Source organism: Diadema antillarum, unplaced genomic scaffold (assembly GCF_040938485.1).
Source record: "Diadema antillarum isolate AM-2024a unplaced genomic scaffold, OU_Dant_1.0 seq00000768_RagTag, whole genome shotgun sequence".
Taxonomy (NCBI): Eukaryota; Metazoa; Echinodermata; class Echinoidea; order Diadematoida; family Diadematidae; genus Diadema; species Diadema antillarum.
The window spans coordinates 139,698-161,437 of NW_027271658.1; the positions used below are offsets into that span (position 1 = coordinate 139,698).

The following is a 21,740-nucleotide window of genomic DNA, read 5'->3' on the forward strand; positions in this document are numbered from 1 at the left end:
AGACGCCTGACACATACACTCTGAATTTGTACCAAGGACATCTCATAATAAAACAATTTATCGATACTTTGAGCCAAATACATTGAAACATAACTCTCCTTGAAGTTCTGTCCATTCATAAATGTATCATTTTTCACTCTTATTTCACGGACAATGCACCTTTGTATGCATAATAACTAGATTTGATTTGGGTAAGAGAAAGCAAAAAGTTCTGAGTCATCTCATTGAGCAACTAAAACTGTAAACAACTATTCCATTGACAGGAAATGAAGCGATAAAGCATGTTAGCTTCTGGCTTCCTATTAGTTAATTGGCAGCACACCTGGTCTTGTTAGCCAATTAAAGGGATAGAGTCATCTATAAAGGAGCATAAGGTAAGGTGAACATATCATCAAGCATTAAGAGTTGTGATACCTCACCTTTCCATTCATACTGCAATTAGAGATGCTATGCTGTAGCATTTAAGAAAAAAAGTGTGCATTTTGCAACCATTTGTTTGGAGTCACTTTTACTGAAAATTTCCTCTGTTGTTACTGCTTTTGAAACAAAGGTGGCATGGTATGATGCTCAGATAAATGATAAAATGCCCATATGATTATGAGAATCTCCTACTAGATCTGTCTTTCTGGATAGATAAGTAAGTAGATATAGAAATATATAAAGAGATCAATATATATAGATGTACAGACAGAGATACACGTACGTCACAAATAGTTACTTTGAGTGGTATTATCTTTGACTAGTGAATTAAGAAAAAAAAAGCTATAAAAGCACTCGGAGAGCACAGACCTTCACCAAGCAGCTCATTTCCACCCTTATATATTATGCTGAAAATGGCCCTATTTTCAAAAGATAACAAATCCTTTCTAGTGTCTACCTAAGGTTCCTGCTACGCCTCGAGTGCGCGTATACGCACCTCACATACAACTTGTACACATAGGTTGAATTCCCCAGTGGTTTCTTGGCCCTATTTGCCGATGATAAAAAATTCTTCAAAGAATTCTTAAAATTCTTGGATCCAGATAGTGATGCAGATCACTACCAAAATGTAATCATTTGTTCCAAGTGCCATGATCAATTTTTTCCTATAAATTTCATCCAAATCCGTTCACAACTTTTAAAGTTATTTTGCAAACAGACAGACAGACAGACAGGCAGATAGATGAACAGAGAAACCAATGCTGGCAGAAATCATAGCTTTAGGTTAATTTGTTTTGTTTGGTGGTTTTGTTTTGTTTTGCTCTGCTTTTTCCTTGCGTGACTACCAATATATTGCTCATGAAGATTCACAGAACAGTATTTTGCTGCAAGAGTCTTGGGGATTCAACAATACTTTGGGTCTTTCTGAATGTAAAATAAATTGCCCTACCATGCCTTCATCAAAGTTACAGGTCTCTGAAATTCCCAGGGTACTTGGAATGGGTCAGTGTTATTCAAGCAAAGTGAAGTTACTCCTAAATGCAGGACAGCATAGTGTCTAGGGCTTGTGGCACTATTACTTTCCTTTGCAAACCTTACCCTCATAACTCCCCCTGTAGCATTGTTGTCAGTGTAGCACTTATAATAGTTCAGCTAAGTTTGAGTTTATCTCACCACCAAGCTTGACATCTAAGAGAAGAGTTCCTTGAATTTCTGTATCATAAGAGCCTTCAGAGTGACTCTACAAAGGATACTCAATGACTTGGCTGCTCACATAAAAAACTGCACCATAATCACGGCTAATATTTCTTGACATTTACTTGCTTGTCACCTAACCTTCAAGTAGCCTTATCTTTTGTTAATCTCAGGTATATGACACATGGCTGTGTCATTCATACAGATTGTCTAAAATGTCTGCCTCATAAACACTTTTGTCAATTGTCATTTTGCTTTCAATAAGTGTGATTTAAAATTTTTGCTGCATTATCATTATCATTATAATTATTATTACACACACTGCTATAAAGATGTACCAGTGTAATTGAATTATAACTTGTAAATAAGGGTTGTGAACTTCTGAGTTCTGACAGAAGAGTACAATGATCAATCGAATAATTATGCAAAGCTCACAGTGGCAAAATTTAGTTCCTGACACACCCAATGTGCTGCTATATCAAAATTAAAACATCATTTCAAAATATGAACAAGATTTTCTCCAAGGCATGATTGAATATTTCTAAAACAGAAATTTGATTGAAATTTGACTATGGGTAAAATGCTTTATTGGACCACCACTTTGCTTCAAAGCCCTTTCTATAGTGAAATGCCACTTTTTCCCCAGATACGACAAGCAGTCATTGCTCAATTCCCAAACAGTGAATGCTTGCTGAAAATCTCATCAAAAGAGACCATAGACATCCATTTTATGCATCACATGACTCCACTTCAGACAGAGAGGCATATGGCATCTACAAACAATCACATAGCTCTTAAAGTCTCACATTAAGGCTAGGATGTCCTGTACCGGACATAGGGGGTTATTGCATTTCCCTCAACGATTGGGGCATTTCCTGGACAAGTTAGGCCCACTTGAGCCTCCTGCCTGACCATGACATAGCGGAACTTGCTTTCTTTGTGCAATACTAGAGCAGTTAGGATGGAGAAAAGAAGGCAGGGGTGGAGATAATGGTAGAATTTGAGATGGAGAAGAAGAATGAGAAGCAGAGACAGGGACAGACTGAAACAGAGAGAGAAACAGACAGACTGACTGACAGAGACCAAGACAGAAACAAAGAGATAGAGAGAGAGATAGAGAGACATAGAGACATGGAGAGACAGAGAAAGAAAGGGAGAGAAAGGCAGAGAGAGAGGGAATAGAAACAGAAACAAGCATCACAGAAGCTGTGTTGGAAGGTCTTGCTGAATTCTACTGGCATACATTGACGAAGCACATTTAAACATGAAAGACAATTTGAGCTTGTTGGAAAGTGCACTCTCAATAGATCTATGCACACAATTTACACAACTAGTTATGAAGGGCTTATGTAAATCACTTGCTCGGACAACGCAATAAATTACTAGTAATGATGAACATTGCAACATGAGAGGTGCGCTGTACGTGAACTATTCTTAAAAACCCATAATATTGGATATTATTCTCTCATATAGAAAGCCAATGCGGTACCTCAGATCGGTTTTTTAAAAGAAACTCAGAAAAAGAAGCAAACAGTTGTTTTGATTATCTTGAAAGCAAAACAACATCATAATGGATATTTTACTTGAATACAAAGAATGAGAAAATGATGACTCCTAGATATGAAACCACTTAATCAAAACTCCTAACTTGTTTTGATTACACAACAAAACACCAAACCTTTCACTTCATATTCGTGGAAATGCACTTTCCTTGAGAGGATGTGTAAGAATATCAAATCCATCATAAACCATGAGCAGAGGTTATGACTGTTGTTGTTTTTCCAAGAAAACAAACATTTGTGAAATATCAAACAGAAAAAAAAAAGGTGAAAATAATTCACAATATTGCCACCATGACAGCTCTTTTCGTTTGCCATTGTGTATACTGAGTACCTTTTCCAACTTTGTCTGTGTAACTTTCAGAGTAAAATTATCTTCGCCTTTGGGTTAATTCATTCTGACAGGATGGATACCTACAACACTCACTATCAGTCTCAACCCAAAGTTCAGTTATACCATGTCACAGTGAGGTTACCAAAGGCATTTTGCTGGAACTGGATATCTGTCAGCTGTTATTCCTTCATCACTACTGGTAACTTGTAATGATCCCTATACATGGAAAAAGAAAACCCTCCCTATGTTCCCTTTTTACTTACAATTCCAAGTGATCTACAGATATCAATCAGTGCTAATCTCTCCTTCTTGTTATCCTACCTTCCTATTTTACACCCCTCATCCATCTCTTCCACATTTAGGTGTTACCCCTAGCGCCCAATCATAGCCCACTGTCTACCCTACTCCAAAGCCAAGCCATCCCACTCCACAGCCCAGTCATCCCTCTCCCCCTTCATCCCACAGTCCAGGGCCCACTTCTCACCAGGTTACAAAGCAGGTTGATGGCATCCAGCATGATTTCCTGATGACCCACTTTCTCTATGTCCAGTTCCTCTAGGTCCTGAGCAGTCATCAACAAGAGCCGGTCTCCAGTCACCTTTCTGGTCAGCACAGTTTTAATGTATGGATGGAGAACGGAGTCCAGACCTGCACATAATGACATCAAATATAACACCACATTTATCATATGAATTTGACTTTCTCAGATACACAAAGATTTCACTTGCCATATGATACACTGTTTAACCAGAAAATGGGATTTTGAAGATTTTTAAACATTTTCGTAGAACAATACAATCCAGTCAAGCCTATACAGAAGCTTGTACATGTTAGGGCAAACTTCATAACTGGAGTTATTACCTCATTTGGTCATCTGGGTAACAAATGCTGGGATGCTGATAATGGTATCCTTTGTGGCCAAACTCTCATTAGTCTGTGATTACACACCCAGGCAGTGAAGGAGATCAATGATTAAAGGGAGTATGTCCTACTGCCCCTGACTCGTGGCCTAAATGATCCTGTGAAATGAATCACCGGCCTTGGGCCCACACCTCATTGGTCATAATGCCACCCTGCCATTTAGCATTATATATGTTTTCTTGACGTTGGGTCTGCCACAATGCACACCTCTCTCTATTCCATCACAACGCATGGATCCGCTTGCTAATTGCATTCAATATCATGGCATCATAATCACTGCCGAGCATCTAACTTGCTATTTGAGGGACACATGTGAGTCATAACATGTTATTCTATGAATGTTTCACACCAACAAAGCTAGAATGATTTTAGTCATGTCTGACAGATTGAAGATCTGCATTTAATAAGCTATATTGCCTCTTCTAATCATCTTCCCTAGAGGATCAATGTACTACATGTGATGAATTCATATCAAAGGAGAGCTATACTACAGAAAACCAAGTTACTCTTGGTGACAGGGCATTTTTGTACGCTGCACCAAAATTATGGAATAATCTCCCTTTGTTTGTAAGACAAGCAGTTACAATTAATGAGTTTAAGACCAGGTTAAAAAGTCATCTCTTGAAGTAGTGTATTTTCTGTTTGAATTTCTTGTATGCATGTCATTTTGTAATGCGCAGTAGAGTATATCATTATAGTAGCTGCGCAATATAAATGTCCTTTTATTATTATTATTATTATTATAAACAATGGCACAGTGCACAAAGCTGAATTTGAAATGACAAGACAACCATATTATAATCAGAAACATACTGAATCAATAAGTAATTAAATCTGTTATTATCCCATTCTGGCAAAGAGATGAATCAATTAGATATAAATGATTAACATACATTCATCATTTTGTCAGGTCTGACTTGGGTGTCTTACTGGTTCTCCTATGAAAGAACATAAAAACATTGTTTGACAATTTTATATTTGCACACAACAAATCAAAAAGAGGAATTTTAATGTGTTGACTGAAATAAATCCAACTGAAATGTTAATGTGATGGACCATCATGGTAGGTCAGTGAGTGAGTGTGCTGGTGAGTCTTCATCAAAATATGTGATTACACTGTTCCTGTGAATGTTGATTCATCATGCCCATCTCTTCCATCATCATGACTTCAATGAAGTAATATCTTTTTGTTTCTGCATGACCACTCAATTGAATCCATCTTGCCCACGTATCATCATAATTTACATGTACCTACCAATTTTCCCATAAGGTTTATGATCATAAATCTATTAAGCTAACCATTTCATACATTTTGACTTCAAAAAATATATTTATTTATCTATCTATCTATCTATCTATCTATCTATCTATCTATCTATCTATCTATCTGTTTATCTAAAATATCTCTTTATCTTATATACATCTATCTGCAATTCCAAACAGCAGTTTAATGACTGACTGATCTATCTTGGTGTCTATACTTTCATCGAAATCTCTCAGAATTCACCTTTACAACGATATGTATCTGTTTGATAATAGTTACATATAAAGTCATCAAACATCACTTGCTCTCCCCTTCCCCTTTCCTACCTCTCAGATTTTAGGCTACCATGACACCCTTCCCTAACCCTTTCATTTACCACATATCTCCGTGATAGTAATGACCTCATGACATCTTCACAACAATGACACAGAAAGTCTTGTCATGGTCTTTATCCCAGGTGTTCACCTCATTTATCGCTTGAGCTTGCATCCTGGGGGCCTGCAGAAGTACTTGGTCCCAATAAACCTTCATCCCCCTCTTTACCTATCACCTCCCCTGACCTTCATGGCAGTAGCCTCACTTACAGGCTCTTTCTCTCTTTCTATCTTAACCCATTTATCTCCTCCCCCTCTCCCCCCCCCCCAAAAAAAAACAAACAAACAAACAAAAACTGCATAGAAAGCAATCACAGAGAGTGGGAGTATAATTAATGGTAAATCTAGACTCTGCATACATTTCCTCTCCATAAAGTATTTCTTTATTCAATACAAGTTCTAGAAGCTCTTTTATATTGCCTAAGGTCCATTGTTGTGATCTTTTTCCTTCCCTTGTGTGATAATGCAGCATAGTGTATTATATGTGATCATGACCTCAGTGTGTAGAGGTACAACTGTATCCAGCAAAACAAAGCCACTGGAACAAAACTGCATTTTGTGCTCATGATTCATCTATATTATACATTCTATACTCTATTCATCTTTTCTGCCATTTAAATGTCCTGAACGTGGCCCTCACCTGGAAAATAGTATATACGTTGTATATGCCATTTAAGGCCTAGTTAAAGGGTTTAGCAGCATATTTGTTGTTGCTCAGTCCTATTCAATTTCATGTCGGTCAATTACAAGTTGGCAAAGCTGCATGAGAGAATGCCAAGACTGTTAAAGAAAAAGAAAAAGCTCAGAAGCTTTGTAGAAGCTGAAAAGTGATTTGTCAACCTATGCCTGAAAAAATTGGACATAATCAGTCGATACACCACATTCTAACAATGCTACAAATTCTAGACCTCTTGCATTATTACTACCAAACCTGTTTTGAGATAATCTGGTTTTGTTTTGCTTTGCATGAAGCTTGCTGTTAATGTGTATTAGCCGCATGGTATGCCCTCCATTTTGAAGTCTTCCTATCAGTGGAATGTTTTCCCTCCTTTAATAATTATGGTAATCCTCCTCGCATACAACAACAGCCAGACAAATGTTACAAGGAGACTTTGCATGGGCTTTCTAACAGAGTCAGATCACAACTCCCTGAAATCTCACTCCTGCTCCAATACAGAGTCTGGACAGTTTCATTTCCACTTGTCAGACACATTTTGGAAACGTGAGAATGAGAGATAGAGCAAGTATGTTAATGAGTCAAAGTGGCTAACAGCAGGCTGTGAACAGCAGTCTCATTAAGAAAGAAAGGGATGTGCGTTATCCTGAATACTTCCATGAGTCAACAAGATATACGCTATGGAACAATGGACATCTCTTCACAAACTATCTAAAAATAGGAAGACTGAGAATCCTTCCAGGACAAACATTCAGGTTATTACAGAGTATGACGTAAATAGCCAGTAAGCCATCTCCTGACTTCTACCCACAACACACTCTCTGCCTCCCCACCCCCCTAACCATCAGTCCTTGTCACTATCCAGACTCTTCTGAACCTGTCCAATACAAGACAGAAATATGATTCATATCTTAAAGGCATTATATACCAGCCTTCATCAGAAACAAACAATTTTCAGGGATTATCTTATTAGGGACTTTAAAAGGTATATGAATGTTGTGATATAATTATCCATGTCACATAGATCTGCAACAGTGGATGCACCTGGCTGGGAGATAGGTTAGGGCAGTCCATGGACTACACATTTATTCAGTTAATTCTGCCCAATGCCTGGCAGCCTTGCCAGGTGCATCCAGCGTCTGAGTATTTTTGTGTTATTGCAGTGATTGATTGTTATGGCATTTCACACTTGATAAGTATCTCAATGCAAATTGGCATGTTCATGACATTCTCCAAATAACAATGTCCCTGTGCCTATGCATTTAACAGAAACAACATCTCACTATTAGTTTGAGAGAGCTAACAATACTGTATCACTGTTCTGGGAATGGCTTTATAAACTATCACTTAAGTAGAGTGAAATTATGCATATTCCATTTAAGCAATTTGATTGTACAAGGTAAAATTACACATATAAAAAAATACACAAGTCTTGAATCGCATGCTGTGGCACGTGGACTTTAAAGATTAATCCGCTCTGAACAGAATCTACTTTACCCAAGTGAGGCCTGGGAGTAATATTTTTAGGAAATTCAAATCCCACAAAGTGGTTTGCACACACTGCCAGAGGGGGCCCCTGTGTAACAGCATCATGAGACTTCTTTGTGAGACAATAATATCTTTGGCTCTTAGGGGGCTTGTTCTCACATACTCATCAGCATCACAGATCTGCTCCTGTCTCCACAAGTCGCAGCAAAGATTTTGCATTTCCGGCCGAAGAGCAGCCAAATGGCCCAGCAGGCATTAAGCAGTGATTCTCCTCTGGGCCCGAAGCCCTCCTTCTTTAATAAGTGGGAGGAGGATTGAGACTGCTATGGCCAAGTCAACCCAGCTACAACATGGTGCTATTAATCACTTAATGACGTGCAAAGGCAGCCACAGTCATCACTGTACTACTCAGACAGGGGAGGGGGTGGATGGACATATGGATTCAGCTGAAGGAAGGGAAGAAGACCACACATGGCCACAAGAATATAAAAAGACTGACAAAATAGTATGATATGTGTATAATCACTGATGCTAAATGCAGACAACCTTTGAAGTCTATAAATAACACGGAAATGTCAACATGTTTATAAAAATGCATCCTGTTACAATTGTAATATGGCTAAAACTATCATTCTTAAACGAATGGAATGCAGCACACGATCATCACAACTGAAACTGATGAATGGCCAATAGTACAATTCAAGTCAATCAAACCTGATTTTTTTAAAAAAAGGGGGGGGGGGCATACTCTTGTTTACCATTTCATATTAACACCTCAAACCATCTGCATTACATTCAAGATATCACTACAAAACTGAATGCAGATGTCCACTCCTTCATCCAATATCTTCCAGCCAGTACTTCAACTTCAGTATGCAATGAAATGATAATGGCAGTTTTCATCACTGACGTTTCCATGTGATCAGCCAGAACAAGGGCTAGGAATGATTAATCATGCCCTCCCCCTCCCTTTTGTCATGATGTCAGTCATGAACAAATGGCATGTTCTATTCCACACATTGCAGTTGCACAGTTTAAATGCTGTAAGCCACAGAGCCACATTCCTTTCTTTGCTTTATACTCACTCTCCACATAGAGGCTTGTCACACACTTTACCAACAAGATTAAATACATCTTGAACAACCTGCCTTGGAGGATACCTCATCATCCTCAACTACAGATTCAAGCTCCTTAACTACCTCTCAAAGAACCCTACATCTGTTACCATGGCACGCATGACATCAACTCAGCCTTAGAGATTACATCTCAGATGCAGCTTTCATTTGAGCAGATAGACCTAGCTATCAAGTCAAACAAAAATGAAACAACATGCACAAAATGGGGCAGAGAGAGGGTACTTGCGATCGGTCTCTCTACCCAGATCACAGTCAAGAGAATCAAGATGAAGCTGAGATACTTACTACCAAGTGTAACTAATTCACACAAATGTTTACTGTCAATATGGCTTTCATAGGCTTTCATGACATCATTCGCATGCTATGCTGAATATTTCGCGAGGTTTTTATTTTTGCAAATTTCGTGAGTTGGTTGCTACTTGCAAATTTAAAAACGTACAAAAATATAAATTCTGATCCCAACATGAATGTCATGTGCAGGCATACATTTCTTCATTCAGTACTGTACTCCACAATCACAAATTTAACCACTTGCAAAATTGGAGTCAAAAGGGGCCTGAGCTTTCGATCCTAGCAGAATCTTCGTCAGAGGCAAAATGACAAACAGGCAGGGAAAGCAATCACATATAAGGACTTCACACAACAAGAACAGACAGGGACAGGCTGGGTACACAAAACAAAGAAAACAAAGGAGAGGGTGGGAAGTCATGGGCAAGGAGCCCAACAGGGCAAAATTGCCAGAAAGCCCAAATTTACAACAAAAAAATTAGACTCACTAAATATATGATGTATAGAGATTCTATTAAACCCAAACAAACTGTAAAAAAAAAGGTAAAACAAAGGGTGAGGTTCAATGTGGATTCATAAGACCACCTCTCAAAAATTTCTAAGCCTCCTGAAGTAGAACAAAGTGAAAGACACGTGACAAGTCTAATCAGTAGAATATAGGATTTCCCTAGATTCTGACATTGATCGATCGTCACCTACTCTATACTGCTGCCTACAACTCAGATTGTGTCATAACCAAGAAGGAAGAATTTTAATTAGTAGAATTCATCAATGAGCATTTGCACTAAAACTGTAAAAAAAAAAAGGTCAAACACACTAAATATGACTTAGAACAGACTAACAACCTCCTTATACAGCCATTACATCATTTGTCAATTCAGAACCTTACAGGTACAGGTTTTGTTCTTGATGCTGAACAAAGTCTATTAATTGTGTAAGAACCCATGAAATGCTGAGCTCACTGGGGGAAGTCCCTGGTTTTTATTGGGACAGTAGGGGGTAAGTTCAAACATGTCAAAGGAACAGTGATAGTACAATGATCAGATTTTCCACTCACTCCACTCTTGTTTGCAGAGCCCCAGTTTATACAGGGTCTGGAATACATGTCTATACACGTAGCAATTCCAATACTGTAAAAGTGGATATTTTCACACGACTAATTTTTCGCGCTTGGCCAGGTGAGAAGAGTTTCGCGTGTTTTTAATTCCGTGGAATCAAGACATCGTGCACATGAACATATGACAAGCGAAAATATCCGCATGCTTTTATTTTCACGTTAGTTTCTGGTTGTGCGAAATGCATGAAAATTTCAACACCGCGAAAATTTCCACTTTTACAGTACCCTCTGATGGCTCGCACTGAGATAGGCTCTGGCTCCATTACTAGTAGTTGGCTGTGCACTGTGTACTAGTGTACATTCTGTCTGGAATGGTTGGTGAATATCAGAATAACACTGGTCCAAACATCACATGTCTAAGTTAAAGGGAAGATAAACCCCAAGAACAATGTGGATTGAGTGAAAGCAGCAACATTAGTAGAACACATCAGTGAAAGTTTGAAGAAAATCGGACAATCGATGCAAAAGTTATGAATTTTTAAAGTTCTGGTGTTGGAACCGCTGGATGAGGAGACTAGTAGAGGTTATGACGTACGCGTGGACAACAATACCAAGAAAATATAAAGAAAATACTACAAAAATCCATTTTTCATGAAAATTACAAATTCCATCAACTTGATATTGACATATTAAGGGTAGCAATTATTCCCCCTGCTTTCTGAAAGCGGTTGGTCCACTGCTCTTTCATAATTCTAGAAAAGTGAATTTTTGTTGAATTTCCTTTAAATTTTCTTTGTATTGTTGTCCACTCATACGTCATATCCTCTAGTAGTCTCCTCATCCAGCGGTTCCAACACCAAAACTTTAAAAATTCATAACTTTTGCATCGATTGTCCAATTTTCCTCAAACTTTCACTGATGTGTTCTACTAATGTTGCTGCTTTCACTCAATCCACATTGCTTTTTGGGTTTACCTTCCCTTTAAGACCCAGAAGGATGCTAAATGTCTATTTGTGCCATTGTAAAACATCCATGGAGTTTGTGCTTTTCTGCTTCTCAATTAATGACTTCATAATGAAATGACTTCTAACATCAATTGACATGCACAAAGATATCTTTAAGAAGATCTTGAAGGGCAATTATCCCACAGATATATTGACAGAGTCTACACCACTTGGTGCTCTCATACATAAAAAGACATCTGAACCAGCATCTATGCTCCCTAAACTTGAACTGGTTTGTAGATAGGTTGCATGGGCATGTACAAAATTTGTAATCCCTCATGAATGCTGGATAGTATAACAGCATTTTGTGCTCAGACAGGGAAAGGGTAGTTTTAAACCATTTGAAGAGGCATCACACACCATACATACGTATCTACCTCCTTTTTTCAAATAATGACAAGGCCAAATGACTTGTAATAGCTTATTCTCAAACCTACTCACAGGTACTGATGAGGAGTATAAGGCTGCATGATGTTTTCCCCTTGGAGGCACATTACAAGAAGCTTATTTGCTGGCCTGTTTATTGCACATAGAATATTACAATTAATCAAAAGACATTACAATACAAAAGCTTTTACACATTGGTCTCAGCCAATCAGACTCAGGCATTTATGTTCCAGGATATGATAATTGCTATTTTCAATTGTGACAATAGTGCTAAATTTGTATGCATACTTGTACATACAGAGAAATGTAAAAACAAGTGTAAAGTCTGCAACTATTTAAGGCAAATACAGTGTAACCATTGAATCCTTGCCTAATGATCCTAGGATAATACTTACAAAACATCAAACAAACAAACAAACAAACAAACAAATTGCATTAGAACTTAACCTTTTTTAACACCTTTTTTTATCTATAGGCCTAATACTTATAAAACATCAAACAAACAAACGAATTGCATTAAAACTTACCCTTTTTTAACAAGGAATTCCTCTCTTACAGAATCAAAAATCTCAGTTGATCAATGTACATTAAACTCTGTCTGTTAACTGCCGCACAAAAACATTTCCTGAACAGATTCCTGCTGCTCAACCTTCTTTGACGGTGAAATAAGGAGTTGAGTCCTTTTAATTTTAATATGGGTTCTTGAGCCTATTACTGACCACAGTCAAGTCCAACCGCATGACACCATACCATTTTGGACATATCATGTGAGCACTCGAGGAAAAGATCCTGATGTGAATACACTAGACTCAAGCTACCAGTCCTTGGTGAGACTCATCATACCCTCCACAGACTGTCAATGTGACAGAACCTTTAGAAAGCTGTGGAATACAACACCTGATGCTGTAGGCTGAAAAGTTCAAAGTGGAATGATCAGCAGTTAACCGTATTTCATGAGAACATTGAGCTTGGTTGCATGTGCTGCTTACACAAAGAGTAAGGTATGTACTCACTTGCAGTTATAGAGAGCATGGGAAAGAGAACTGTAATCTCTATAGATATCAAATGCTCAGTTTAAAAGTGACATACCCTGACAAAGCCTAGAGCTATTGGCTGGCTATCCTGGCTTGATCCCTTCCCCATTTCCCACTTACCGTCAGTGAGTCACACTGCCCTTTTTTATTTCAAGGTCTTCTCAATATTCTCTGCCAAATTTAGCTCACAAGCATGAAAACAAACACTAGCTATATAGCAATGCTCTCTGTTACAAGCACTTCACTCAAAGCCTCTCAACATTAATCTTTTATAGAAAACAAGGAATTGAAAATGTCTTTTCCTTTCCTTCTTTCTGTCATATTAGCAAGGGACAGTAACCATGCCAACAGTCCATATGAATACAATTTGGCCCATTTGCATCATACCTTTAGGTGGTGTCATCCGTAAACATCTAGTAAATTGACATACTAGAAATACTATAATCTAAGGTAACTCCCTGTCTAACAACCATACTATAAATTCTATGCCATGATATCAACGGCAGTCGTAATACTGTCCATTCATATCCAACTGATAATTTGTGCACTCCTGTACCCCTCTTGTCTGCCCTATTTCGTCTGATTTTTACTTGCTGGTGAAAATACTGGAGAAAAATTCCACAATGCAAAATATTCCAAAGTGCAATATATAGTTTTAGTCTCCAGAAGCCACACACACTCTTCAGATGACAAAGTGATACACTGTTCATCCACCAAGCCACATAAAGCTAGCTGTGCATATTGGATTCCATCTACAAATGTAATGTCTAAGTTCCAAATTCAATTATTTTGCCACAGGGTCACTTACACGGCAGACAGAATGTCTAGTAAACAGAGTTTTCACTGCCTGCCCACAAACTCTGCCCAAATACTGTACAATGGAAATATTTTCATCTCAGAAAGTGGGTATCATTAGTGGACTGTTCTGGATTCTAATGCTGAATGTTTGTTTGTTTGTTTGTTCATTCGTTTTTGTTTTTTAATGAGATTAAACTGACCACTAGTTTCTCTGAAGTGTGCTTACCTAAATTCAATGGGTTAACTAGAGAATTCTAGCAAGCAAGTTTGTGGTTGCTATTTACAGGTGCAAGCTAAAATAGGCTTCTTCTGCATGAAGTGACAAATACATTCAGTTTGAAATCCGCATTTGCTTTCTGAACAGCAGGTTTTCCGTAAACCATGATTTATACCACCGATTATGATCTTGGGTTAAATTTGAACCTTCCATCTAAAAACTGACACAACGGTGGGCCAGATGCAGGGAAAATTAAACCATGGTGTTAACATACATTGTGACCTAAGTTTATACTATGATTTAGAATTGAAACCCCCCTTGAGAATATGAGTCACTGACATCAGATGATCCGTATCTCAGAATAAACACATTTATGCTGCAGTGGTAACCATTATCACATTTTTGTGGCAAAACTTCCCCTTCTATAGGAGATAAGAATGATACATGTGAAGCATACCTGTGTAAATTGAAAAAAAAAAAGAAATACAAAAATCTCAGAAGGCATTATTGGTTGAGATATAGATTCAAATTTTTACTTTTGGGGAAATAATTAGAAATCATTTAACAAATATTACAGAGCATACAATTCTAAGAGGTATTCAAAGTTTACTTGATGAAAATTGGTTTTGAAATGGCTGAGATATCTAAAAACTAAGTAAAACAAAGTGGTCCTAATAAAATGTGGCTGCCTCAGCTCACGAAGACCTCGTTTGCTGAGGAGTTTCGTTCTCTGTTATACGCCCTGTATCATTATTCGCCATAAGATTCAACAGACGACACTGGAAACACAGATATACGACTAAATCCTGTTTAATCCTTGATTCCAACTTGTCATCGACCTTGAGTGGAGTGGAGTGGAGTGGAGTGGAGTGGAGTGGAGATAATAATCTGAAATAGATGTGATACAGACTCACTTCGTATTTGTTTACCCTCATGTAACAAGGTAATAAAACTGCAATACTAAAATCTGCACATATCAGTCTATATTAAATGTTAACTTCATCATGTGTGAACGTACACTGATAATTCAAATTCAACTCTATATTTCCATAAAATAATAACCAAAATAAACTATCAAATAATTTATCTTATTTATGTCACAGCTTTCTGGCTTTGTTATCATAAACAGCATTATTACCATGAATTTAACTTCACTGTACTTATTGAACATTATAACAACATGGATATATGCTATCAAATAACCATCTGAATGCACCCTAATCATGTTATATAACTCTGACTCTCCCAACTAATTTACTGAGATATAATATAATCATCCAAACTGTTTTGACTTCCCATTGGGATTTGAATACCCACTAATGCTGATGTATTATACATATATGTATATATTCCTCTCATTTCTTGAACTAACTTCCTTCATCTGTTTGTGAGATAATGTGTTTATTTGTATATCAAATAATATCATTATATCACCTGTAAATACAGAATGTTACACCTTTCATCACATTATGTTTGTCACTCTCAGTAACTAATAACTTGACTACACAGAGTGCATGTAACTATAAATACTCTCTCACATGCCATCAAAGATGAGTAAACTCTATTATTACAAGCATGAAAGTGACTGAGGATATTGAACATCACCTGTTTATCCCAGTGTTATTTCACTCTAAAATCTGTGATTATAAACGATGCTAAATCATGTGCATAATAATCACTGACATCTATGCTAATTACTTATAGAAAGTTTGAGCACTACAATTAACACAGCAACAGCACTCACCTGATCTCGCCACTCACCACTCATATGCATGCACTACTCATACACAAACAAAGACAAGAACTCATGGGAGCATATACATCCACCTGAATCACAACTCCTTTGTCTACCAATATCTTACATAGTTTGCATCATCTAACTAACTTTCTTACAACATAGAAAGCACACATGGAGTATACAGTGACTACAAAGTGCATGTACTGTGTAACAATAAAGGCATTAAATGTCAGTTCTTACCGAATTCGGGCTTTGAAACACAGAGATCATCAAGTGAATGCTGTATAGAACTTTCTTATACGGTTTCCTCTGCTGCAATGCCTTTCTCTATACAGAAGTGCACAGAAAAGGGGCTCCTCCCCAGTATACCAACCACCTTCACTGAGTTAAAACAAGGGGGTTATTATGGAATGTTTACATCAGCTGGGGACGGAGGGCTTTATCTCCTCCTTGGGTTTGCCTAGACTGACCATTTCAGACCTGTTTACGATAGTTAGTCTTGGCCTGTAACTTCACACAAAAACAATGAAATTGCTAAGACCTCACTACACATAGCTGTAGTGACATAAAAGGTTGGTCAAACCTTATTCCCTTTATCACTCTTTGTTTTTGGATAATATCTCAGTCATTTCAAAACCAATCATCATCAAATAACTTTGAATTCCTCTTAGAATTGTGTGCTCATTCATATTTCATAATTTAGGTTTCTCATTATCTCACATAAAAAGTTAGAAACCTGAAGCCCCACCACAACCAAAACTAAACCATGCCTTTAATGCATTCTGCATTCCTGCTACACAATATGCACGTGCAGACTGTACATAAATCCTTTGCTGCTTCTGTAGAGTAAAGGGAAACTCATAACGAGGTATAGGCCTACATTTTAGGTATCATGTGAATCCATCCTATCGAAAGTGTGTACATAGCTTTGAAATGAATCAAGTCATTTAAACAACGTAAAGCCGAGTATAGAGTTTTGATACTAACAATTGTGTCTCAGTTACAAATGACTGGTTGAGGGGATGTTTTGTTGTGGAAACAAACACTTTTCTATATGCTGATAGAAAATAACATACTTGTAGACGTATTCTAAAGCCTCACATGCCTGGCAGTGTCTTTCTCTAGTTTTCAAAGAGCTGTATGTTCAGGGCATGATAGTAGAAACAGCACAGTCTATTTGCACCCATTTAAAAAATGTAACACCATTATGACTGAGGCACTCTCTGCAATTTTTTTCTCTTTTTTTTCTATAACATCCTTTCTCAAGTCACATGGCATCATATACTTCAATTCACCCTTCCTCTGAGTGTGGTTAGGGTGGGATTTCACGGAGCACGCGAACGATTTGCGAAGGACGCGAATGACAAAATCCAACATTCGGAAAAGTTTTTCTCCGAATGTTTTCCGACAATGAAGCCGAAAACTATTCTTGCGCAATTTGTGCGAAGTTCCCACGACGTATGTGCGATTGTCGTGTGTATCATTGCTAAAGTACAGCATGTTACGTACACGAAGAACACGCGACGGAAATGCGAACAACGAAACATTTTCAATAATCATGGGAGAAAATGTAGCAAGGAGAGGTGGAAGCAAGAAAAAAATCAACTCAAAAAGCTTTCTTGAGTTGATTTTTTTTCTTTCCTGTATTTCTCCTTTCTTTTTCTCTCATTTCTCTATCGTGTGTTTGCCTACATTTTTTTCCCCCTAGGACGTATCTCCACTAGTAAAGCATTTGTTCCTTTTTTTTTTTGCAGTTCCTCCAACACATAATCTCTATAGTTCAAATGAAATTTACATATAATACTTAAAGGGAAGGTAAACCCAAAGAACAATGTGGAGTGAGTGAAAGCAGCAACATTAGTAGAACACATCAGTGAAAGTTTGAGGAAAATCGGACAATCGATGCAAAAGTTATGAATTTTTAAAGTTTTGGTGTTGGAACCGCTGGGTGAGGAGACTACTAGAGGATATGACGTATGAGTGGACAACAATACAAAGAAAATATAAAGGAAATTCAACAAAAATTCACTTTTCTAGAATTATGAAAGAGCAATGGACCAACCGCTTTCAGAAAGCAGGAAGAATAATTGCTACCCTTAACATATGTCAATATCAAGTTGATGGAATTTGTAATTTTCATGAAAAATGGATTTTTGCAGAATTTTCTTTATATTTTCTTGGTATTGTTGTCCACTCATACGTCATAACCTCTAGTAGTCTCCTCATCCAGCAGTTCCAACATCAAAACTTTAAAAATTCATAACTTTTGCATCGATTGTCCGATTTTCCTCAAACTTTCACTGATGTGTTCTACTAATGCTGCTGCTTTCATTCAATCCACATTGCTCTTGGGGTTTACCTTCCCTTTAAGATTGATTTTAAGTGTATTCTGCGATTTTTTTTGTATATCAAATATTCTTTCTCTTTGCTAGTCTTTAATTTCTTTCGTTACTATAGTTGTTAATATTTAATTGTTTGATGTTTAGATGTATACTACGATTTTTATTTGTAGAAAACGTACAGGGCATACATCCCTCAAACGTGCACTAAACGTTCGCGAGAATGTCTCAAAAGGTACGCGAACAGTTCGCGATTACGTCGTAAAATGATCGGAAAAACTTCGCAGATTTCGCGTAACATACGCGAGACAATTTCCGAAGTTTCGGAGTCTGTTTGGGGTTTCACGAACATTTTGCGAACATCGCGCGTGTCTTGCGAAGGTCTTGCGCATATGACGAAGCTTTAAAGACACTTTCGAGAACAATTCAGGAGCAAATCCCGACTAAGTGTGCGGAAAAGGTTCGCAAAAAATTTCAAACTTTTTTGAAATTATCGCCGAAGTAAAAACGACATTCGCGAACAATTGACGACGCTTCCGAACCCTCACGTTTGTTTGGCGATCTTTTGCAGACTAAAATGCGAATGCTGGATTTTGCCATTCGCGTCATTCGCAAATCGTTCGCGTGCTCCGTGAAATCCCACCCTTACAGAAAAGCCTTACAAGCCACATCTGCAAGGCAGTGCCTTAGTCTGTGTCCTAGATGTGGTGCATTGTGTTCGTCAGCTACATCATCTAAAATTCCATCTCGAGAAACCCACACACTTCACTCACAACAAAAGTATACAGCATGCCAGAATGCAGGGTATGCATTAACACTGCTCCTGGAAAATGAAGCAAGGGTCCCCATAGAATGAATTATACAGCATATAGGTGCTCATTCAATAGGCGTCGTTGTATCATGATACAGTATTTATTTGATTGCAGCCTTGAGGCTTACGGGGGAGACAGTTTTCATTTTTCTATTGTGCAGAGAATTCCTTGGAGAGGGAGAGAAAGAGATGAAGAAACACAGACAGACAGACAGACAGACAGAAAGAGAGAGAGAGAGAGAGAGAGAGAGAGAGAGAGAGAGAGAGAGGGAGAGAGAGTATGCCTTGAAAATCAAGAATTCATTTTGTGAGACCTCCAACTCCGTCAGCCTTTGGCAATCTTTCATGTTCATGATTTGATTCTTGCTCTCCTCGGCACACATTCTCTTACAGCAAATACCTTCACCACAATCTAAAAACTTTCATATTTTTTATTCAGCTCCTACAATGTTGCCTGTATCAGCAATCACCTTTTTCTTTCTCCCTTCCTCTTTCTTTCTTTCTCTTCATTAATTCAACATATTTTTCCTTTTTTACATTATGTGTCTGCCATTTACTGTTTTGGTGCTTTATACTAAAGGGTTGTTATTACAAGTATCTCATTTGGATACATACAATTGTATTTCATAAAACCTGATAAACACAGACAAAGTATAATGCAATACTTGCTGGTATTTGGATGTTTTGAAGCCACTGTCAAAACACATCTACTCTAAATGCAGAAATTTTTGCAGTACATTAATTTTCGGGTATTTTGTGCTACTCCTGGCAAGCGCGAATTCTAAAACCCCAGAAAATATATATATTTCTTTATCTGCACATTCTGAATGGGTTGACTATTGCACAGCACAAATTCAAGAACCCGCAAATATGTTTTTGAGCCACTCAGTGCCAAAAATTAATCACGCAAAAAAAAATCAACGTTTACAGTATTTCAGAAATTTTCACCTATTTTTTTTTTTTTATTTCAGTGATAGCTAGCTTTTATGAAATGCAGTTGCTGTGACATAAGATGACAGTGCCCCATGTGGGAATTGGCTAATGTGATCATGATCAAACAAGAAAATTTTCATTTAAACCAGGTGTAAAACAGATATGGATTGCCTTCATGTGAGGTATTTTTTATATTTTTGCCCCACAGGTTCTCAACTCCATGCTAAGACCCTGAGAGCAAGCTCCTTGGGTTGTACTGTAAGTAGAATGGAATTGAGATCCAGCAGGGTGGAACAATAATATCAACAATGCCCCTAAAAGCAGACTATATCAGTTTATGACACAACATGGTAACAGGCTAGGGTCTATGTGTATTTGCTGCTTCAGCATACAAGCTATTATCTCACACCACATGGAGGTAAGCATTGGTCAATAAATGAATCTTGCTTTTTAGGAAATGGCATCTCTCCACAGAGTCTCATTGATTGCCAGACATGGCTCCTGGTGAACAGAGCACAAAGCCTTAGTATTTAGCATTCAGTATCAGTGTGTGTGTCAATGTGGATTTTTTTTTTTTTAAAGCGGCCTACTGTACTTCTTTAGATCTACATACAAAATTCTCCAGTTGTCACAGATTTCTTGCTTTTAAATCCTTTGTTAACACAGAGTACTGTTACATTCTTTTTATTTCTTTAATCATTTTCAACTTTAAACATGTGAAATCTTACACATGCAAATACCTAAAGAACATTACAAACATCAAATCAATTTTAGTTCCCCCTCCCATCATCCCATTATTTCAAGAGACAGCCTGTAAAGCTACCTTGCTACATAAAAACTAATGCTCTCCATAACTGCAAACAACATTCCTTCATATGTAAAATACAAACTAATATCAATGCTCAGTGCACTCAAACACAGTAGAATGCAATGAGTTGTCCACACTTTTATATGGATTGATGGTATGGATTTTGTCATTTCTGCATGGCGGAGAAAGCAGGTCTGTGGCTAAAGACTAATGCTACCCTAGATCACCAGGGAGGAGATGAGCTTGAGGGTGGAATCCTGGCAGCCATACAATGAACACAAGCCAAAGTATGTGTACCACCAGGGCAGCAATCTACCAGCCTGCATCTTACTGCCTATCTATGCACAAGGTTAGGAAATAAAAGAATTGTACGTCCATGCACGATCTCTTTATTGTTTTGAGGTAAAAATCAGCCGCTCCAATTTTCTGCCGACCTCAAAAGCTCCTGAAACAAATCATGTGTGGAGAAATAAACAATCATGGAAGCAATTGAGATGTTGTTTGTCTGCAGTCTGTTGAAATTTCTTCAGGTTCAAAATTACAGAGCACAGATCCCTCTTTTGAAATTTCAATTTACAACAAAATAAAAATTAATTTGAACCACACCACATATAGAGTAAATGTCCCAGTTCGCGGCCAAGCGCCTGTTCGCGGCCACTACAGCATATTCGGTAATATAACACAGCGACACATTCTATACATGTATACCACACATTCACTAACATACTGCTAATCTACGAAAATCAACCGATGACATGGGCAAAATCTCCACCAAAGTGAAATATTCTCACCTAAATGACGACATCTCGCATTCAAAATTTCATTTTCGGTACTTTTTAACATCACAGTAAAGGAACGAGGGGTCTAAAAAACTGGATATTTTTGTCATTTTCCCGATGTTCATGGATTTTGAATACATGTCCTCACATAGAAATAGAACTTTCGCAAGCCGATGCGGGC

The 21,740-nt window shown here is 37.7% G+C and overlaps 1 protein-coding gene across 1 annotated transcript in view; it reads right to left on the bottom strand.

Moving 5' to 3' along the window:
• Nucleotides 1-21,740, bottom strand: part of LOC139738789 (connector enhancer of kinase suppressor of ras 2-like) — a 119,250-nt gene that overhangs the window by 65,406 nt on the left and 32,104 nt on the right. The window contains exon 2 of the mRNA XM_071649428.1: nt 3,992-4,155. Within this exon, the coding sequence (XP_071505529.1) occupies nt 3,992-4,155 (164 nt within the window). The remainder of the gene's footprint in view (nt 1-3,991; nt 4,156-21,740) is intronic.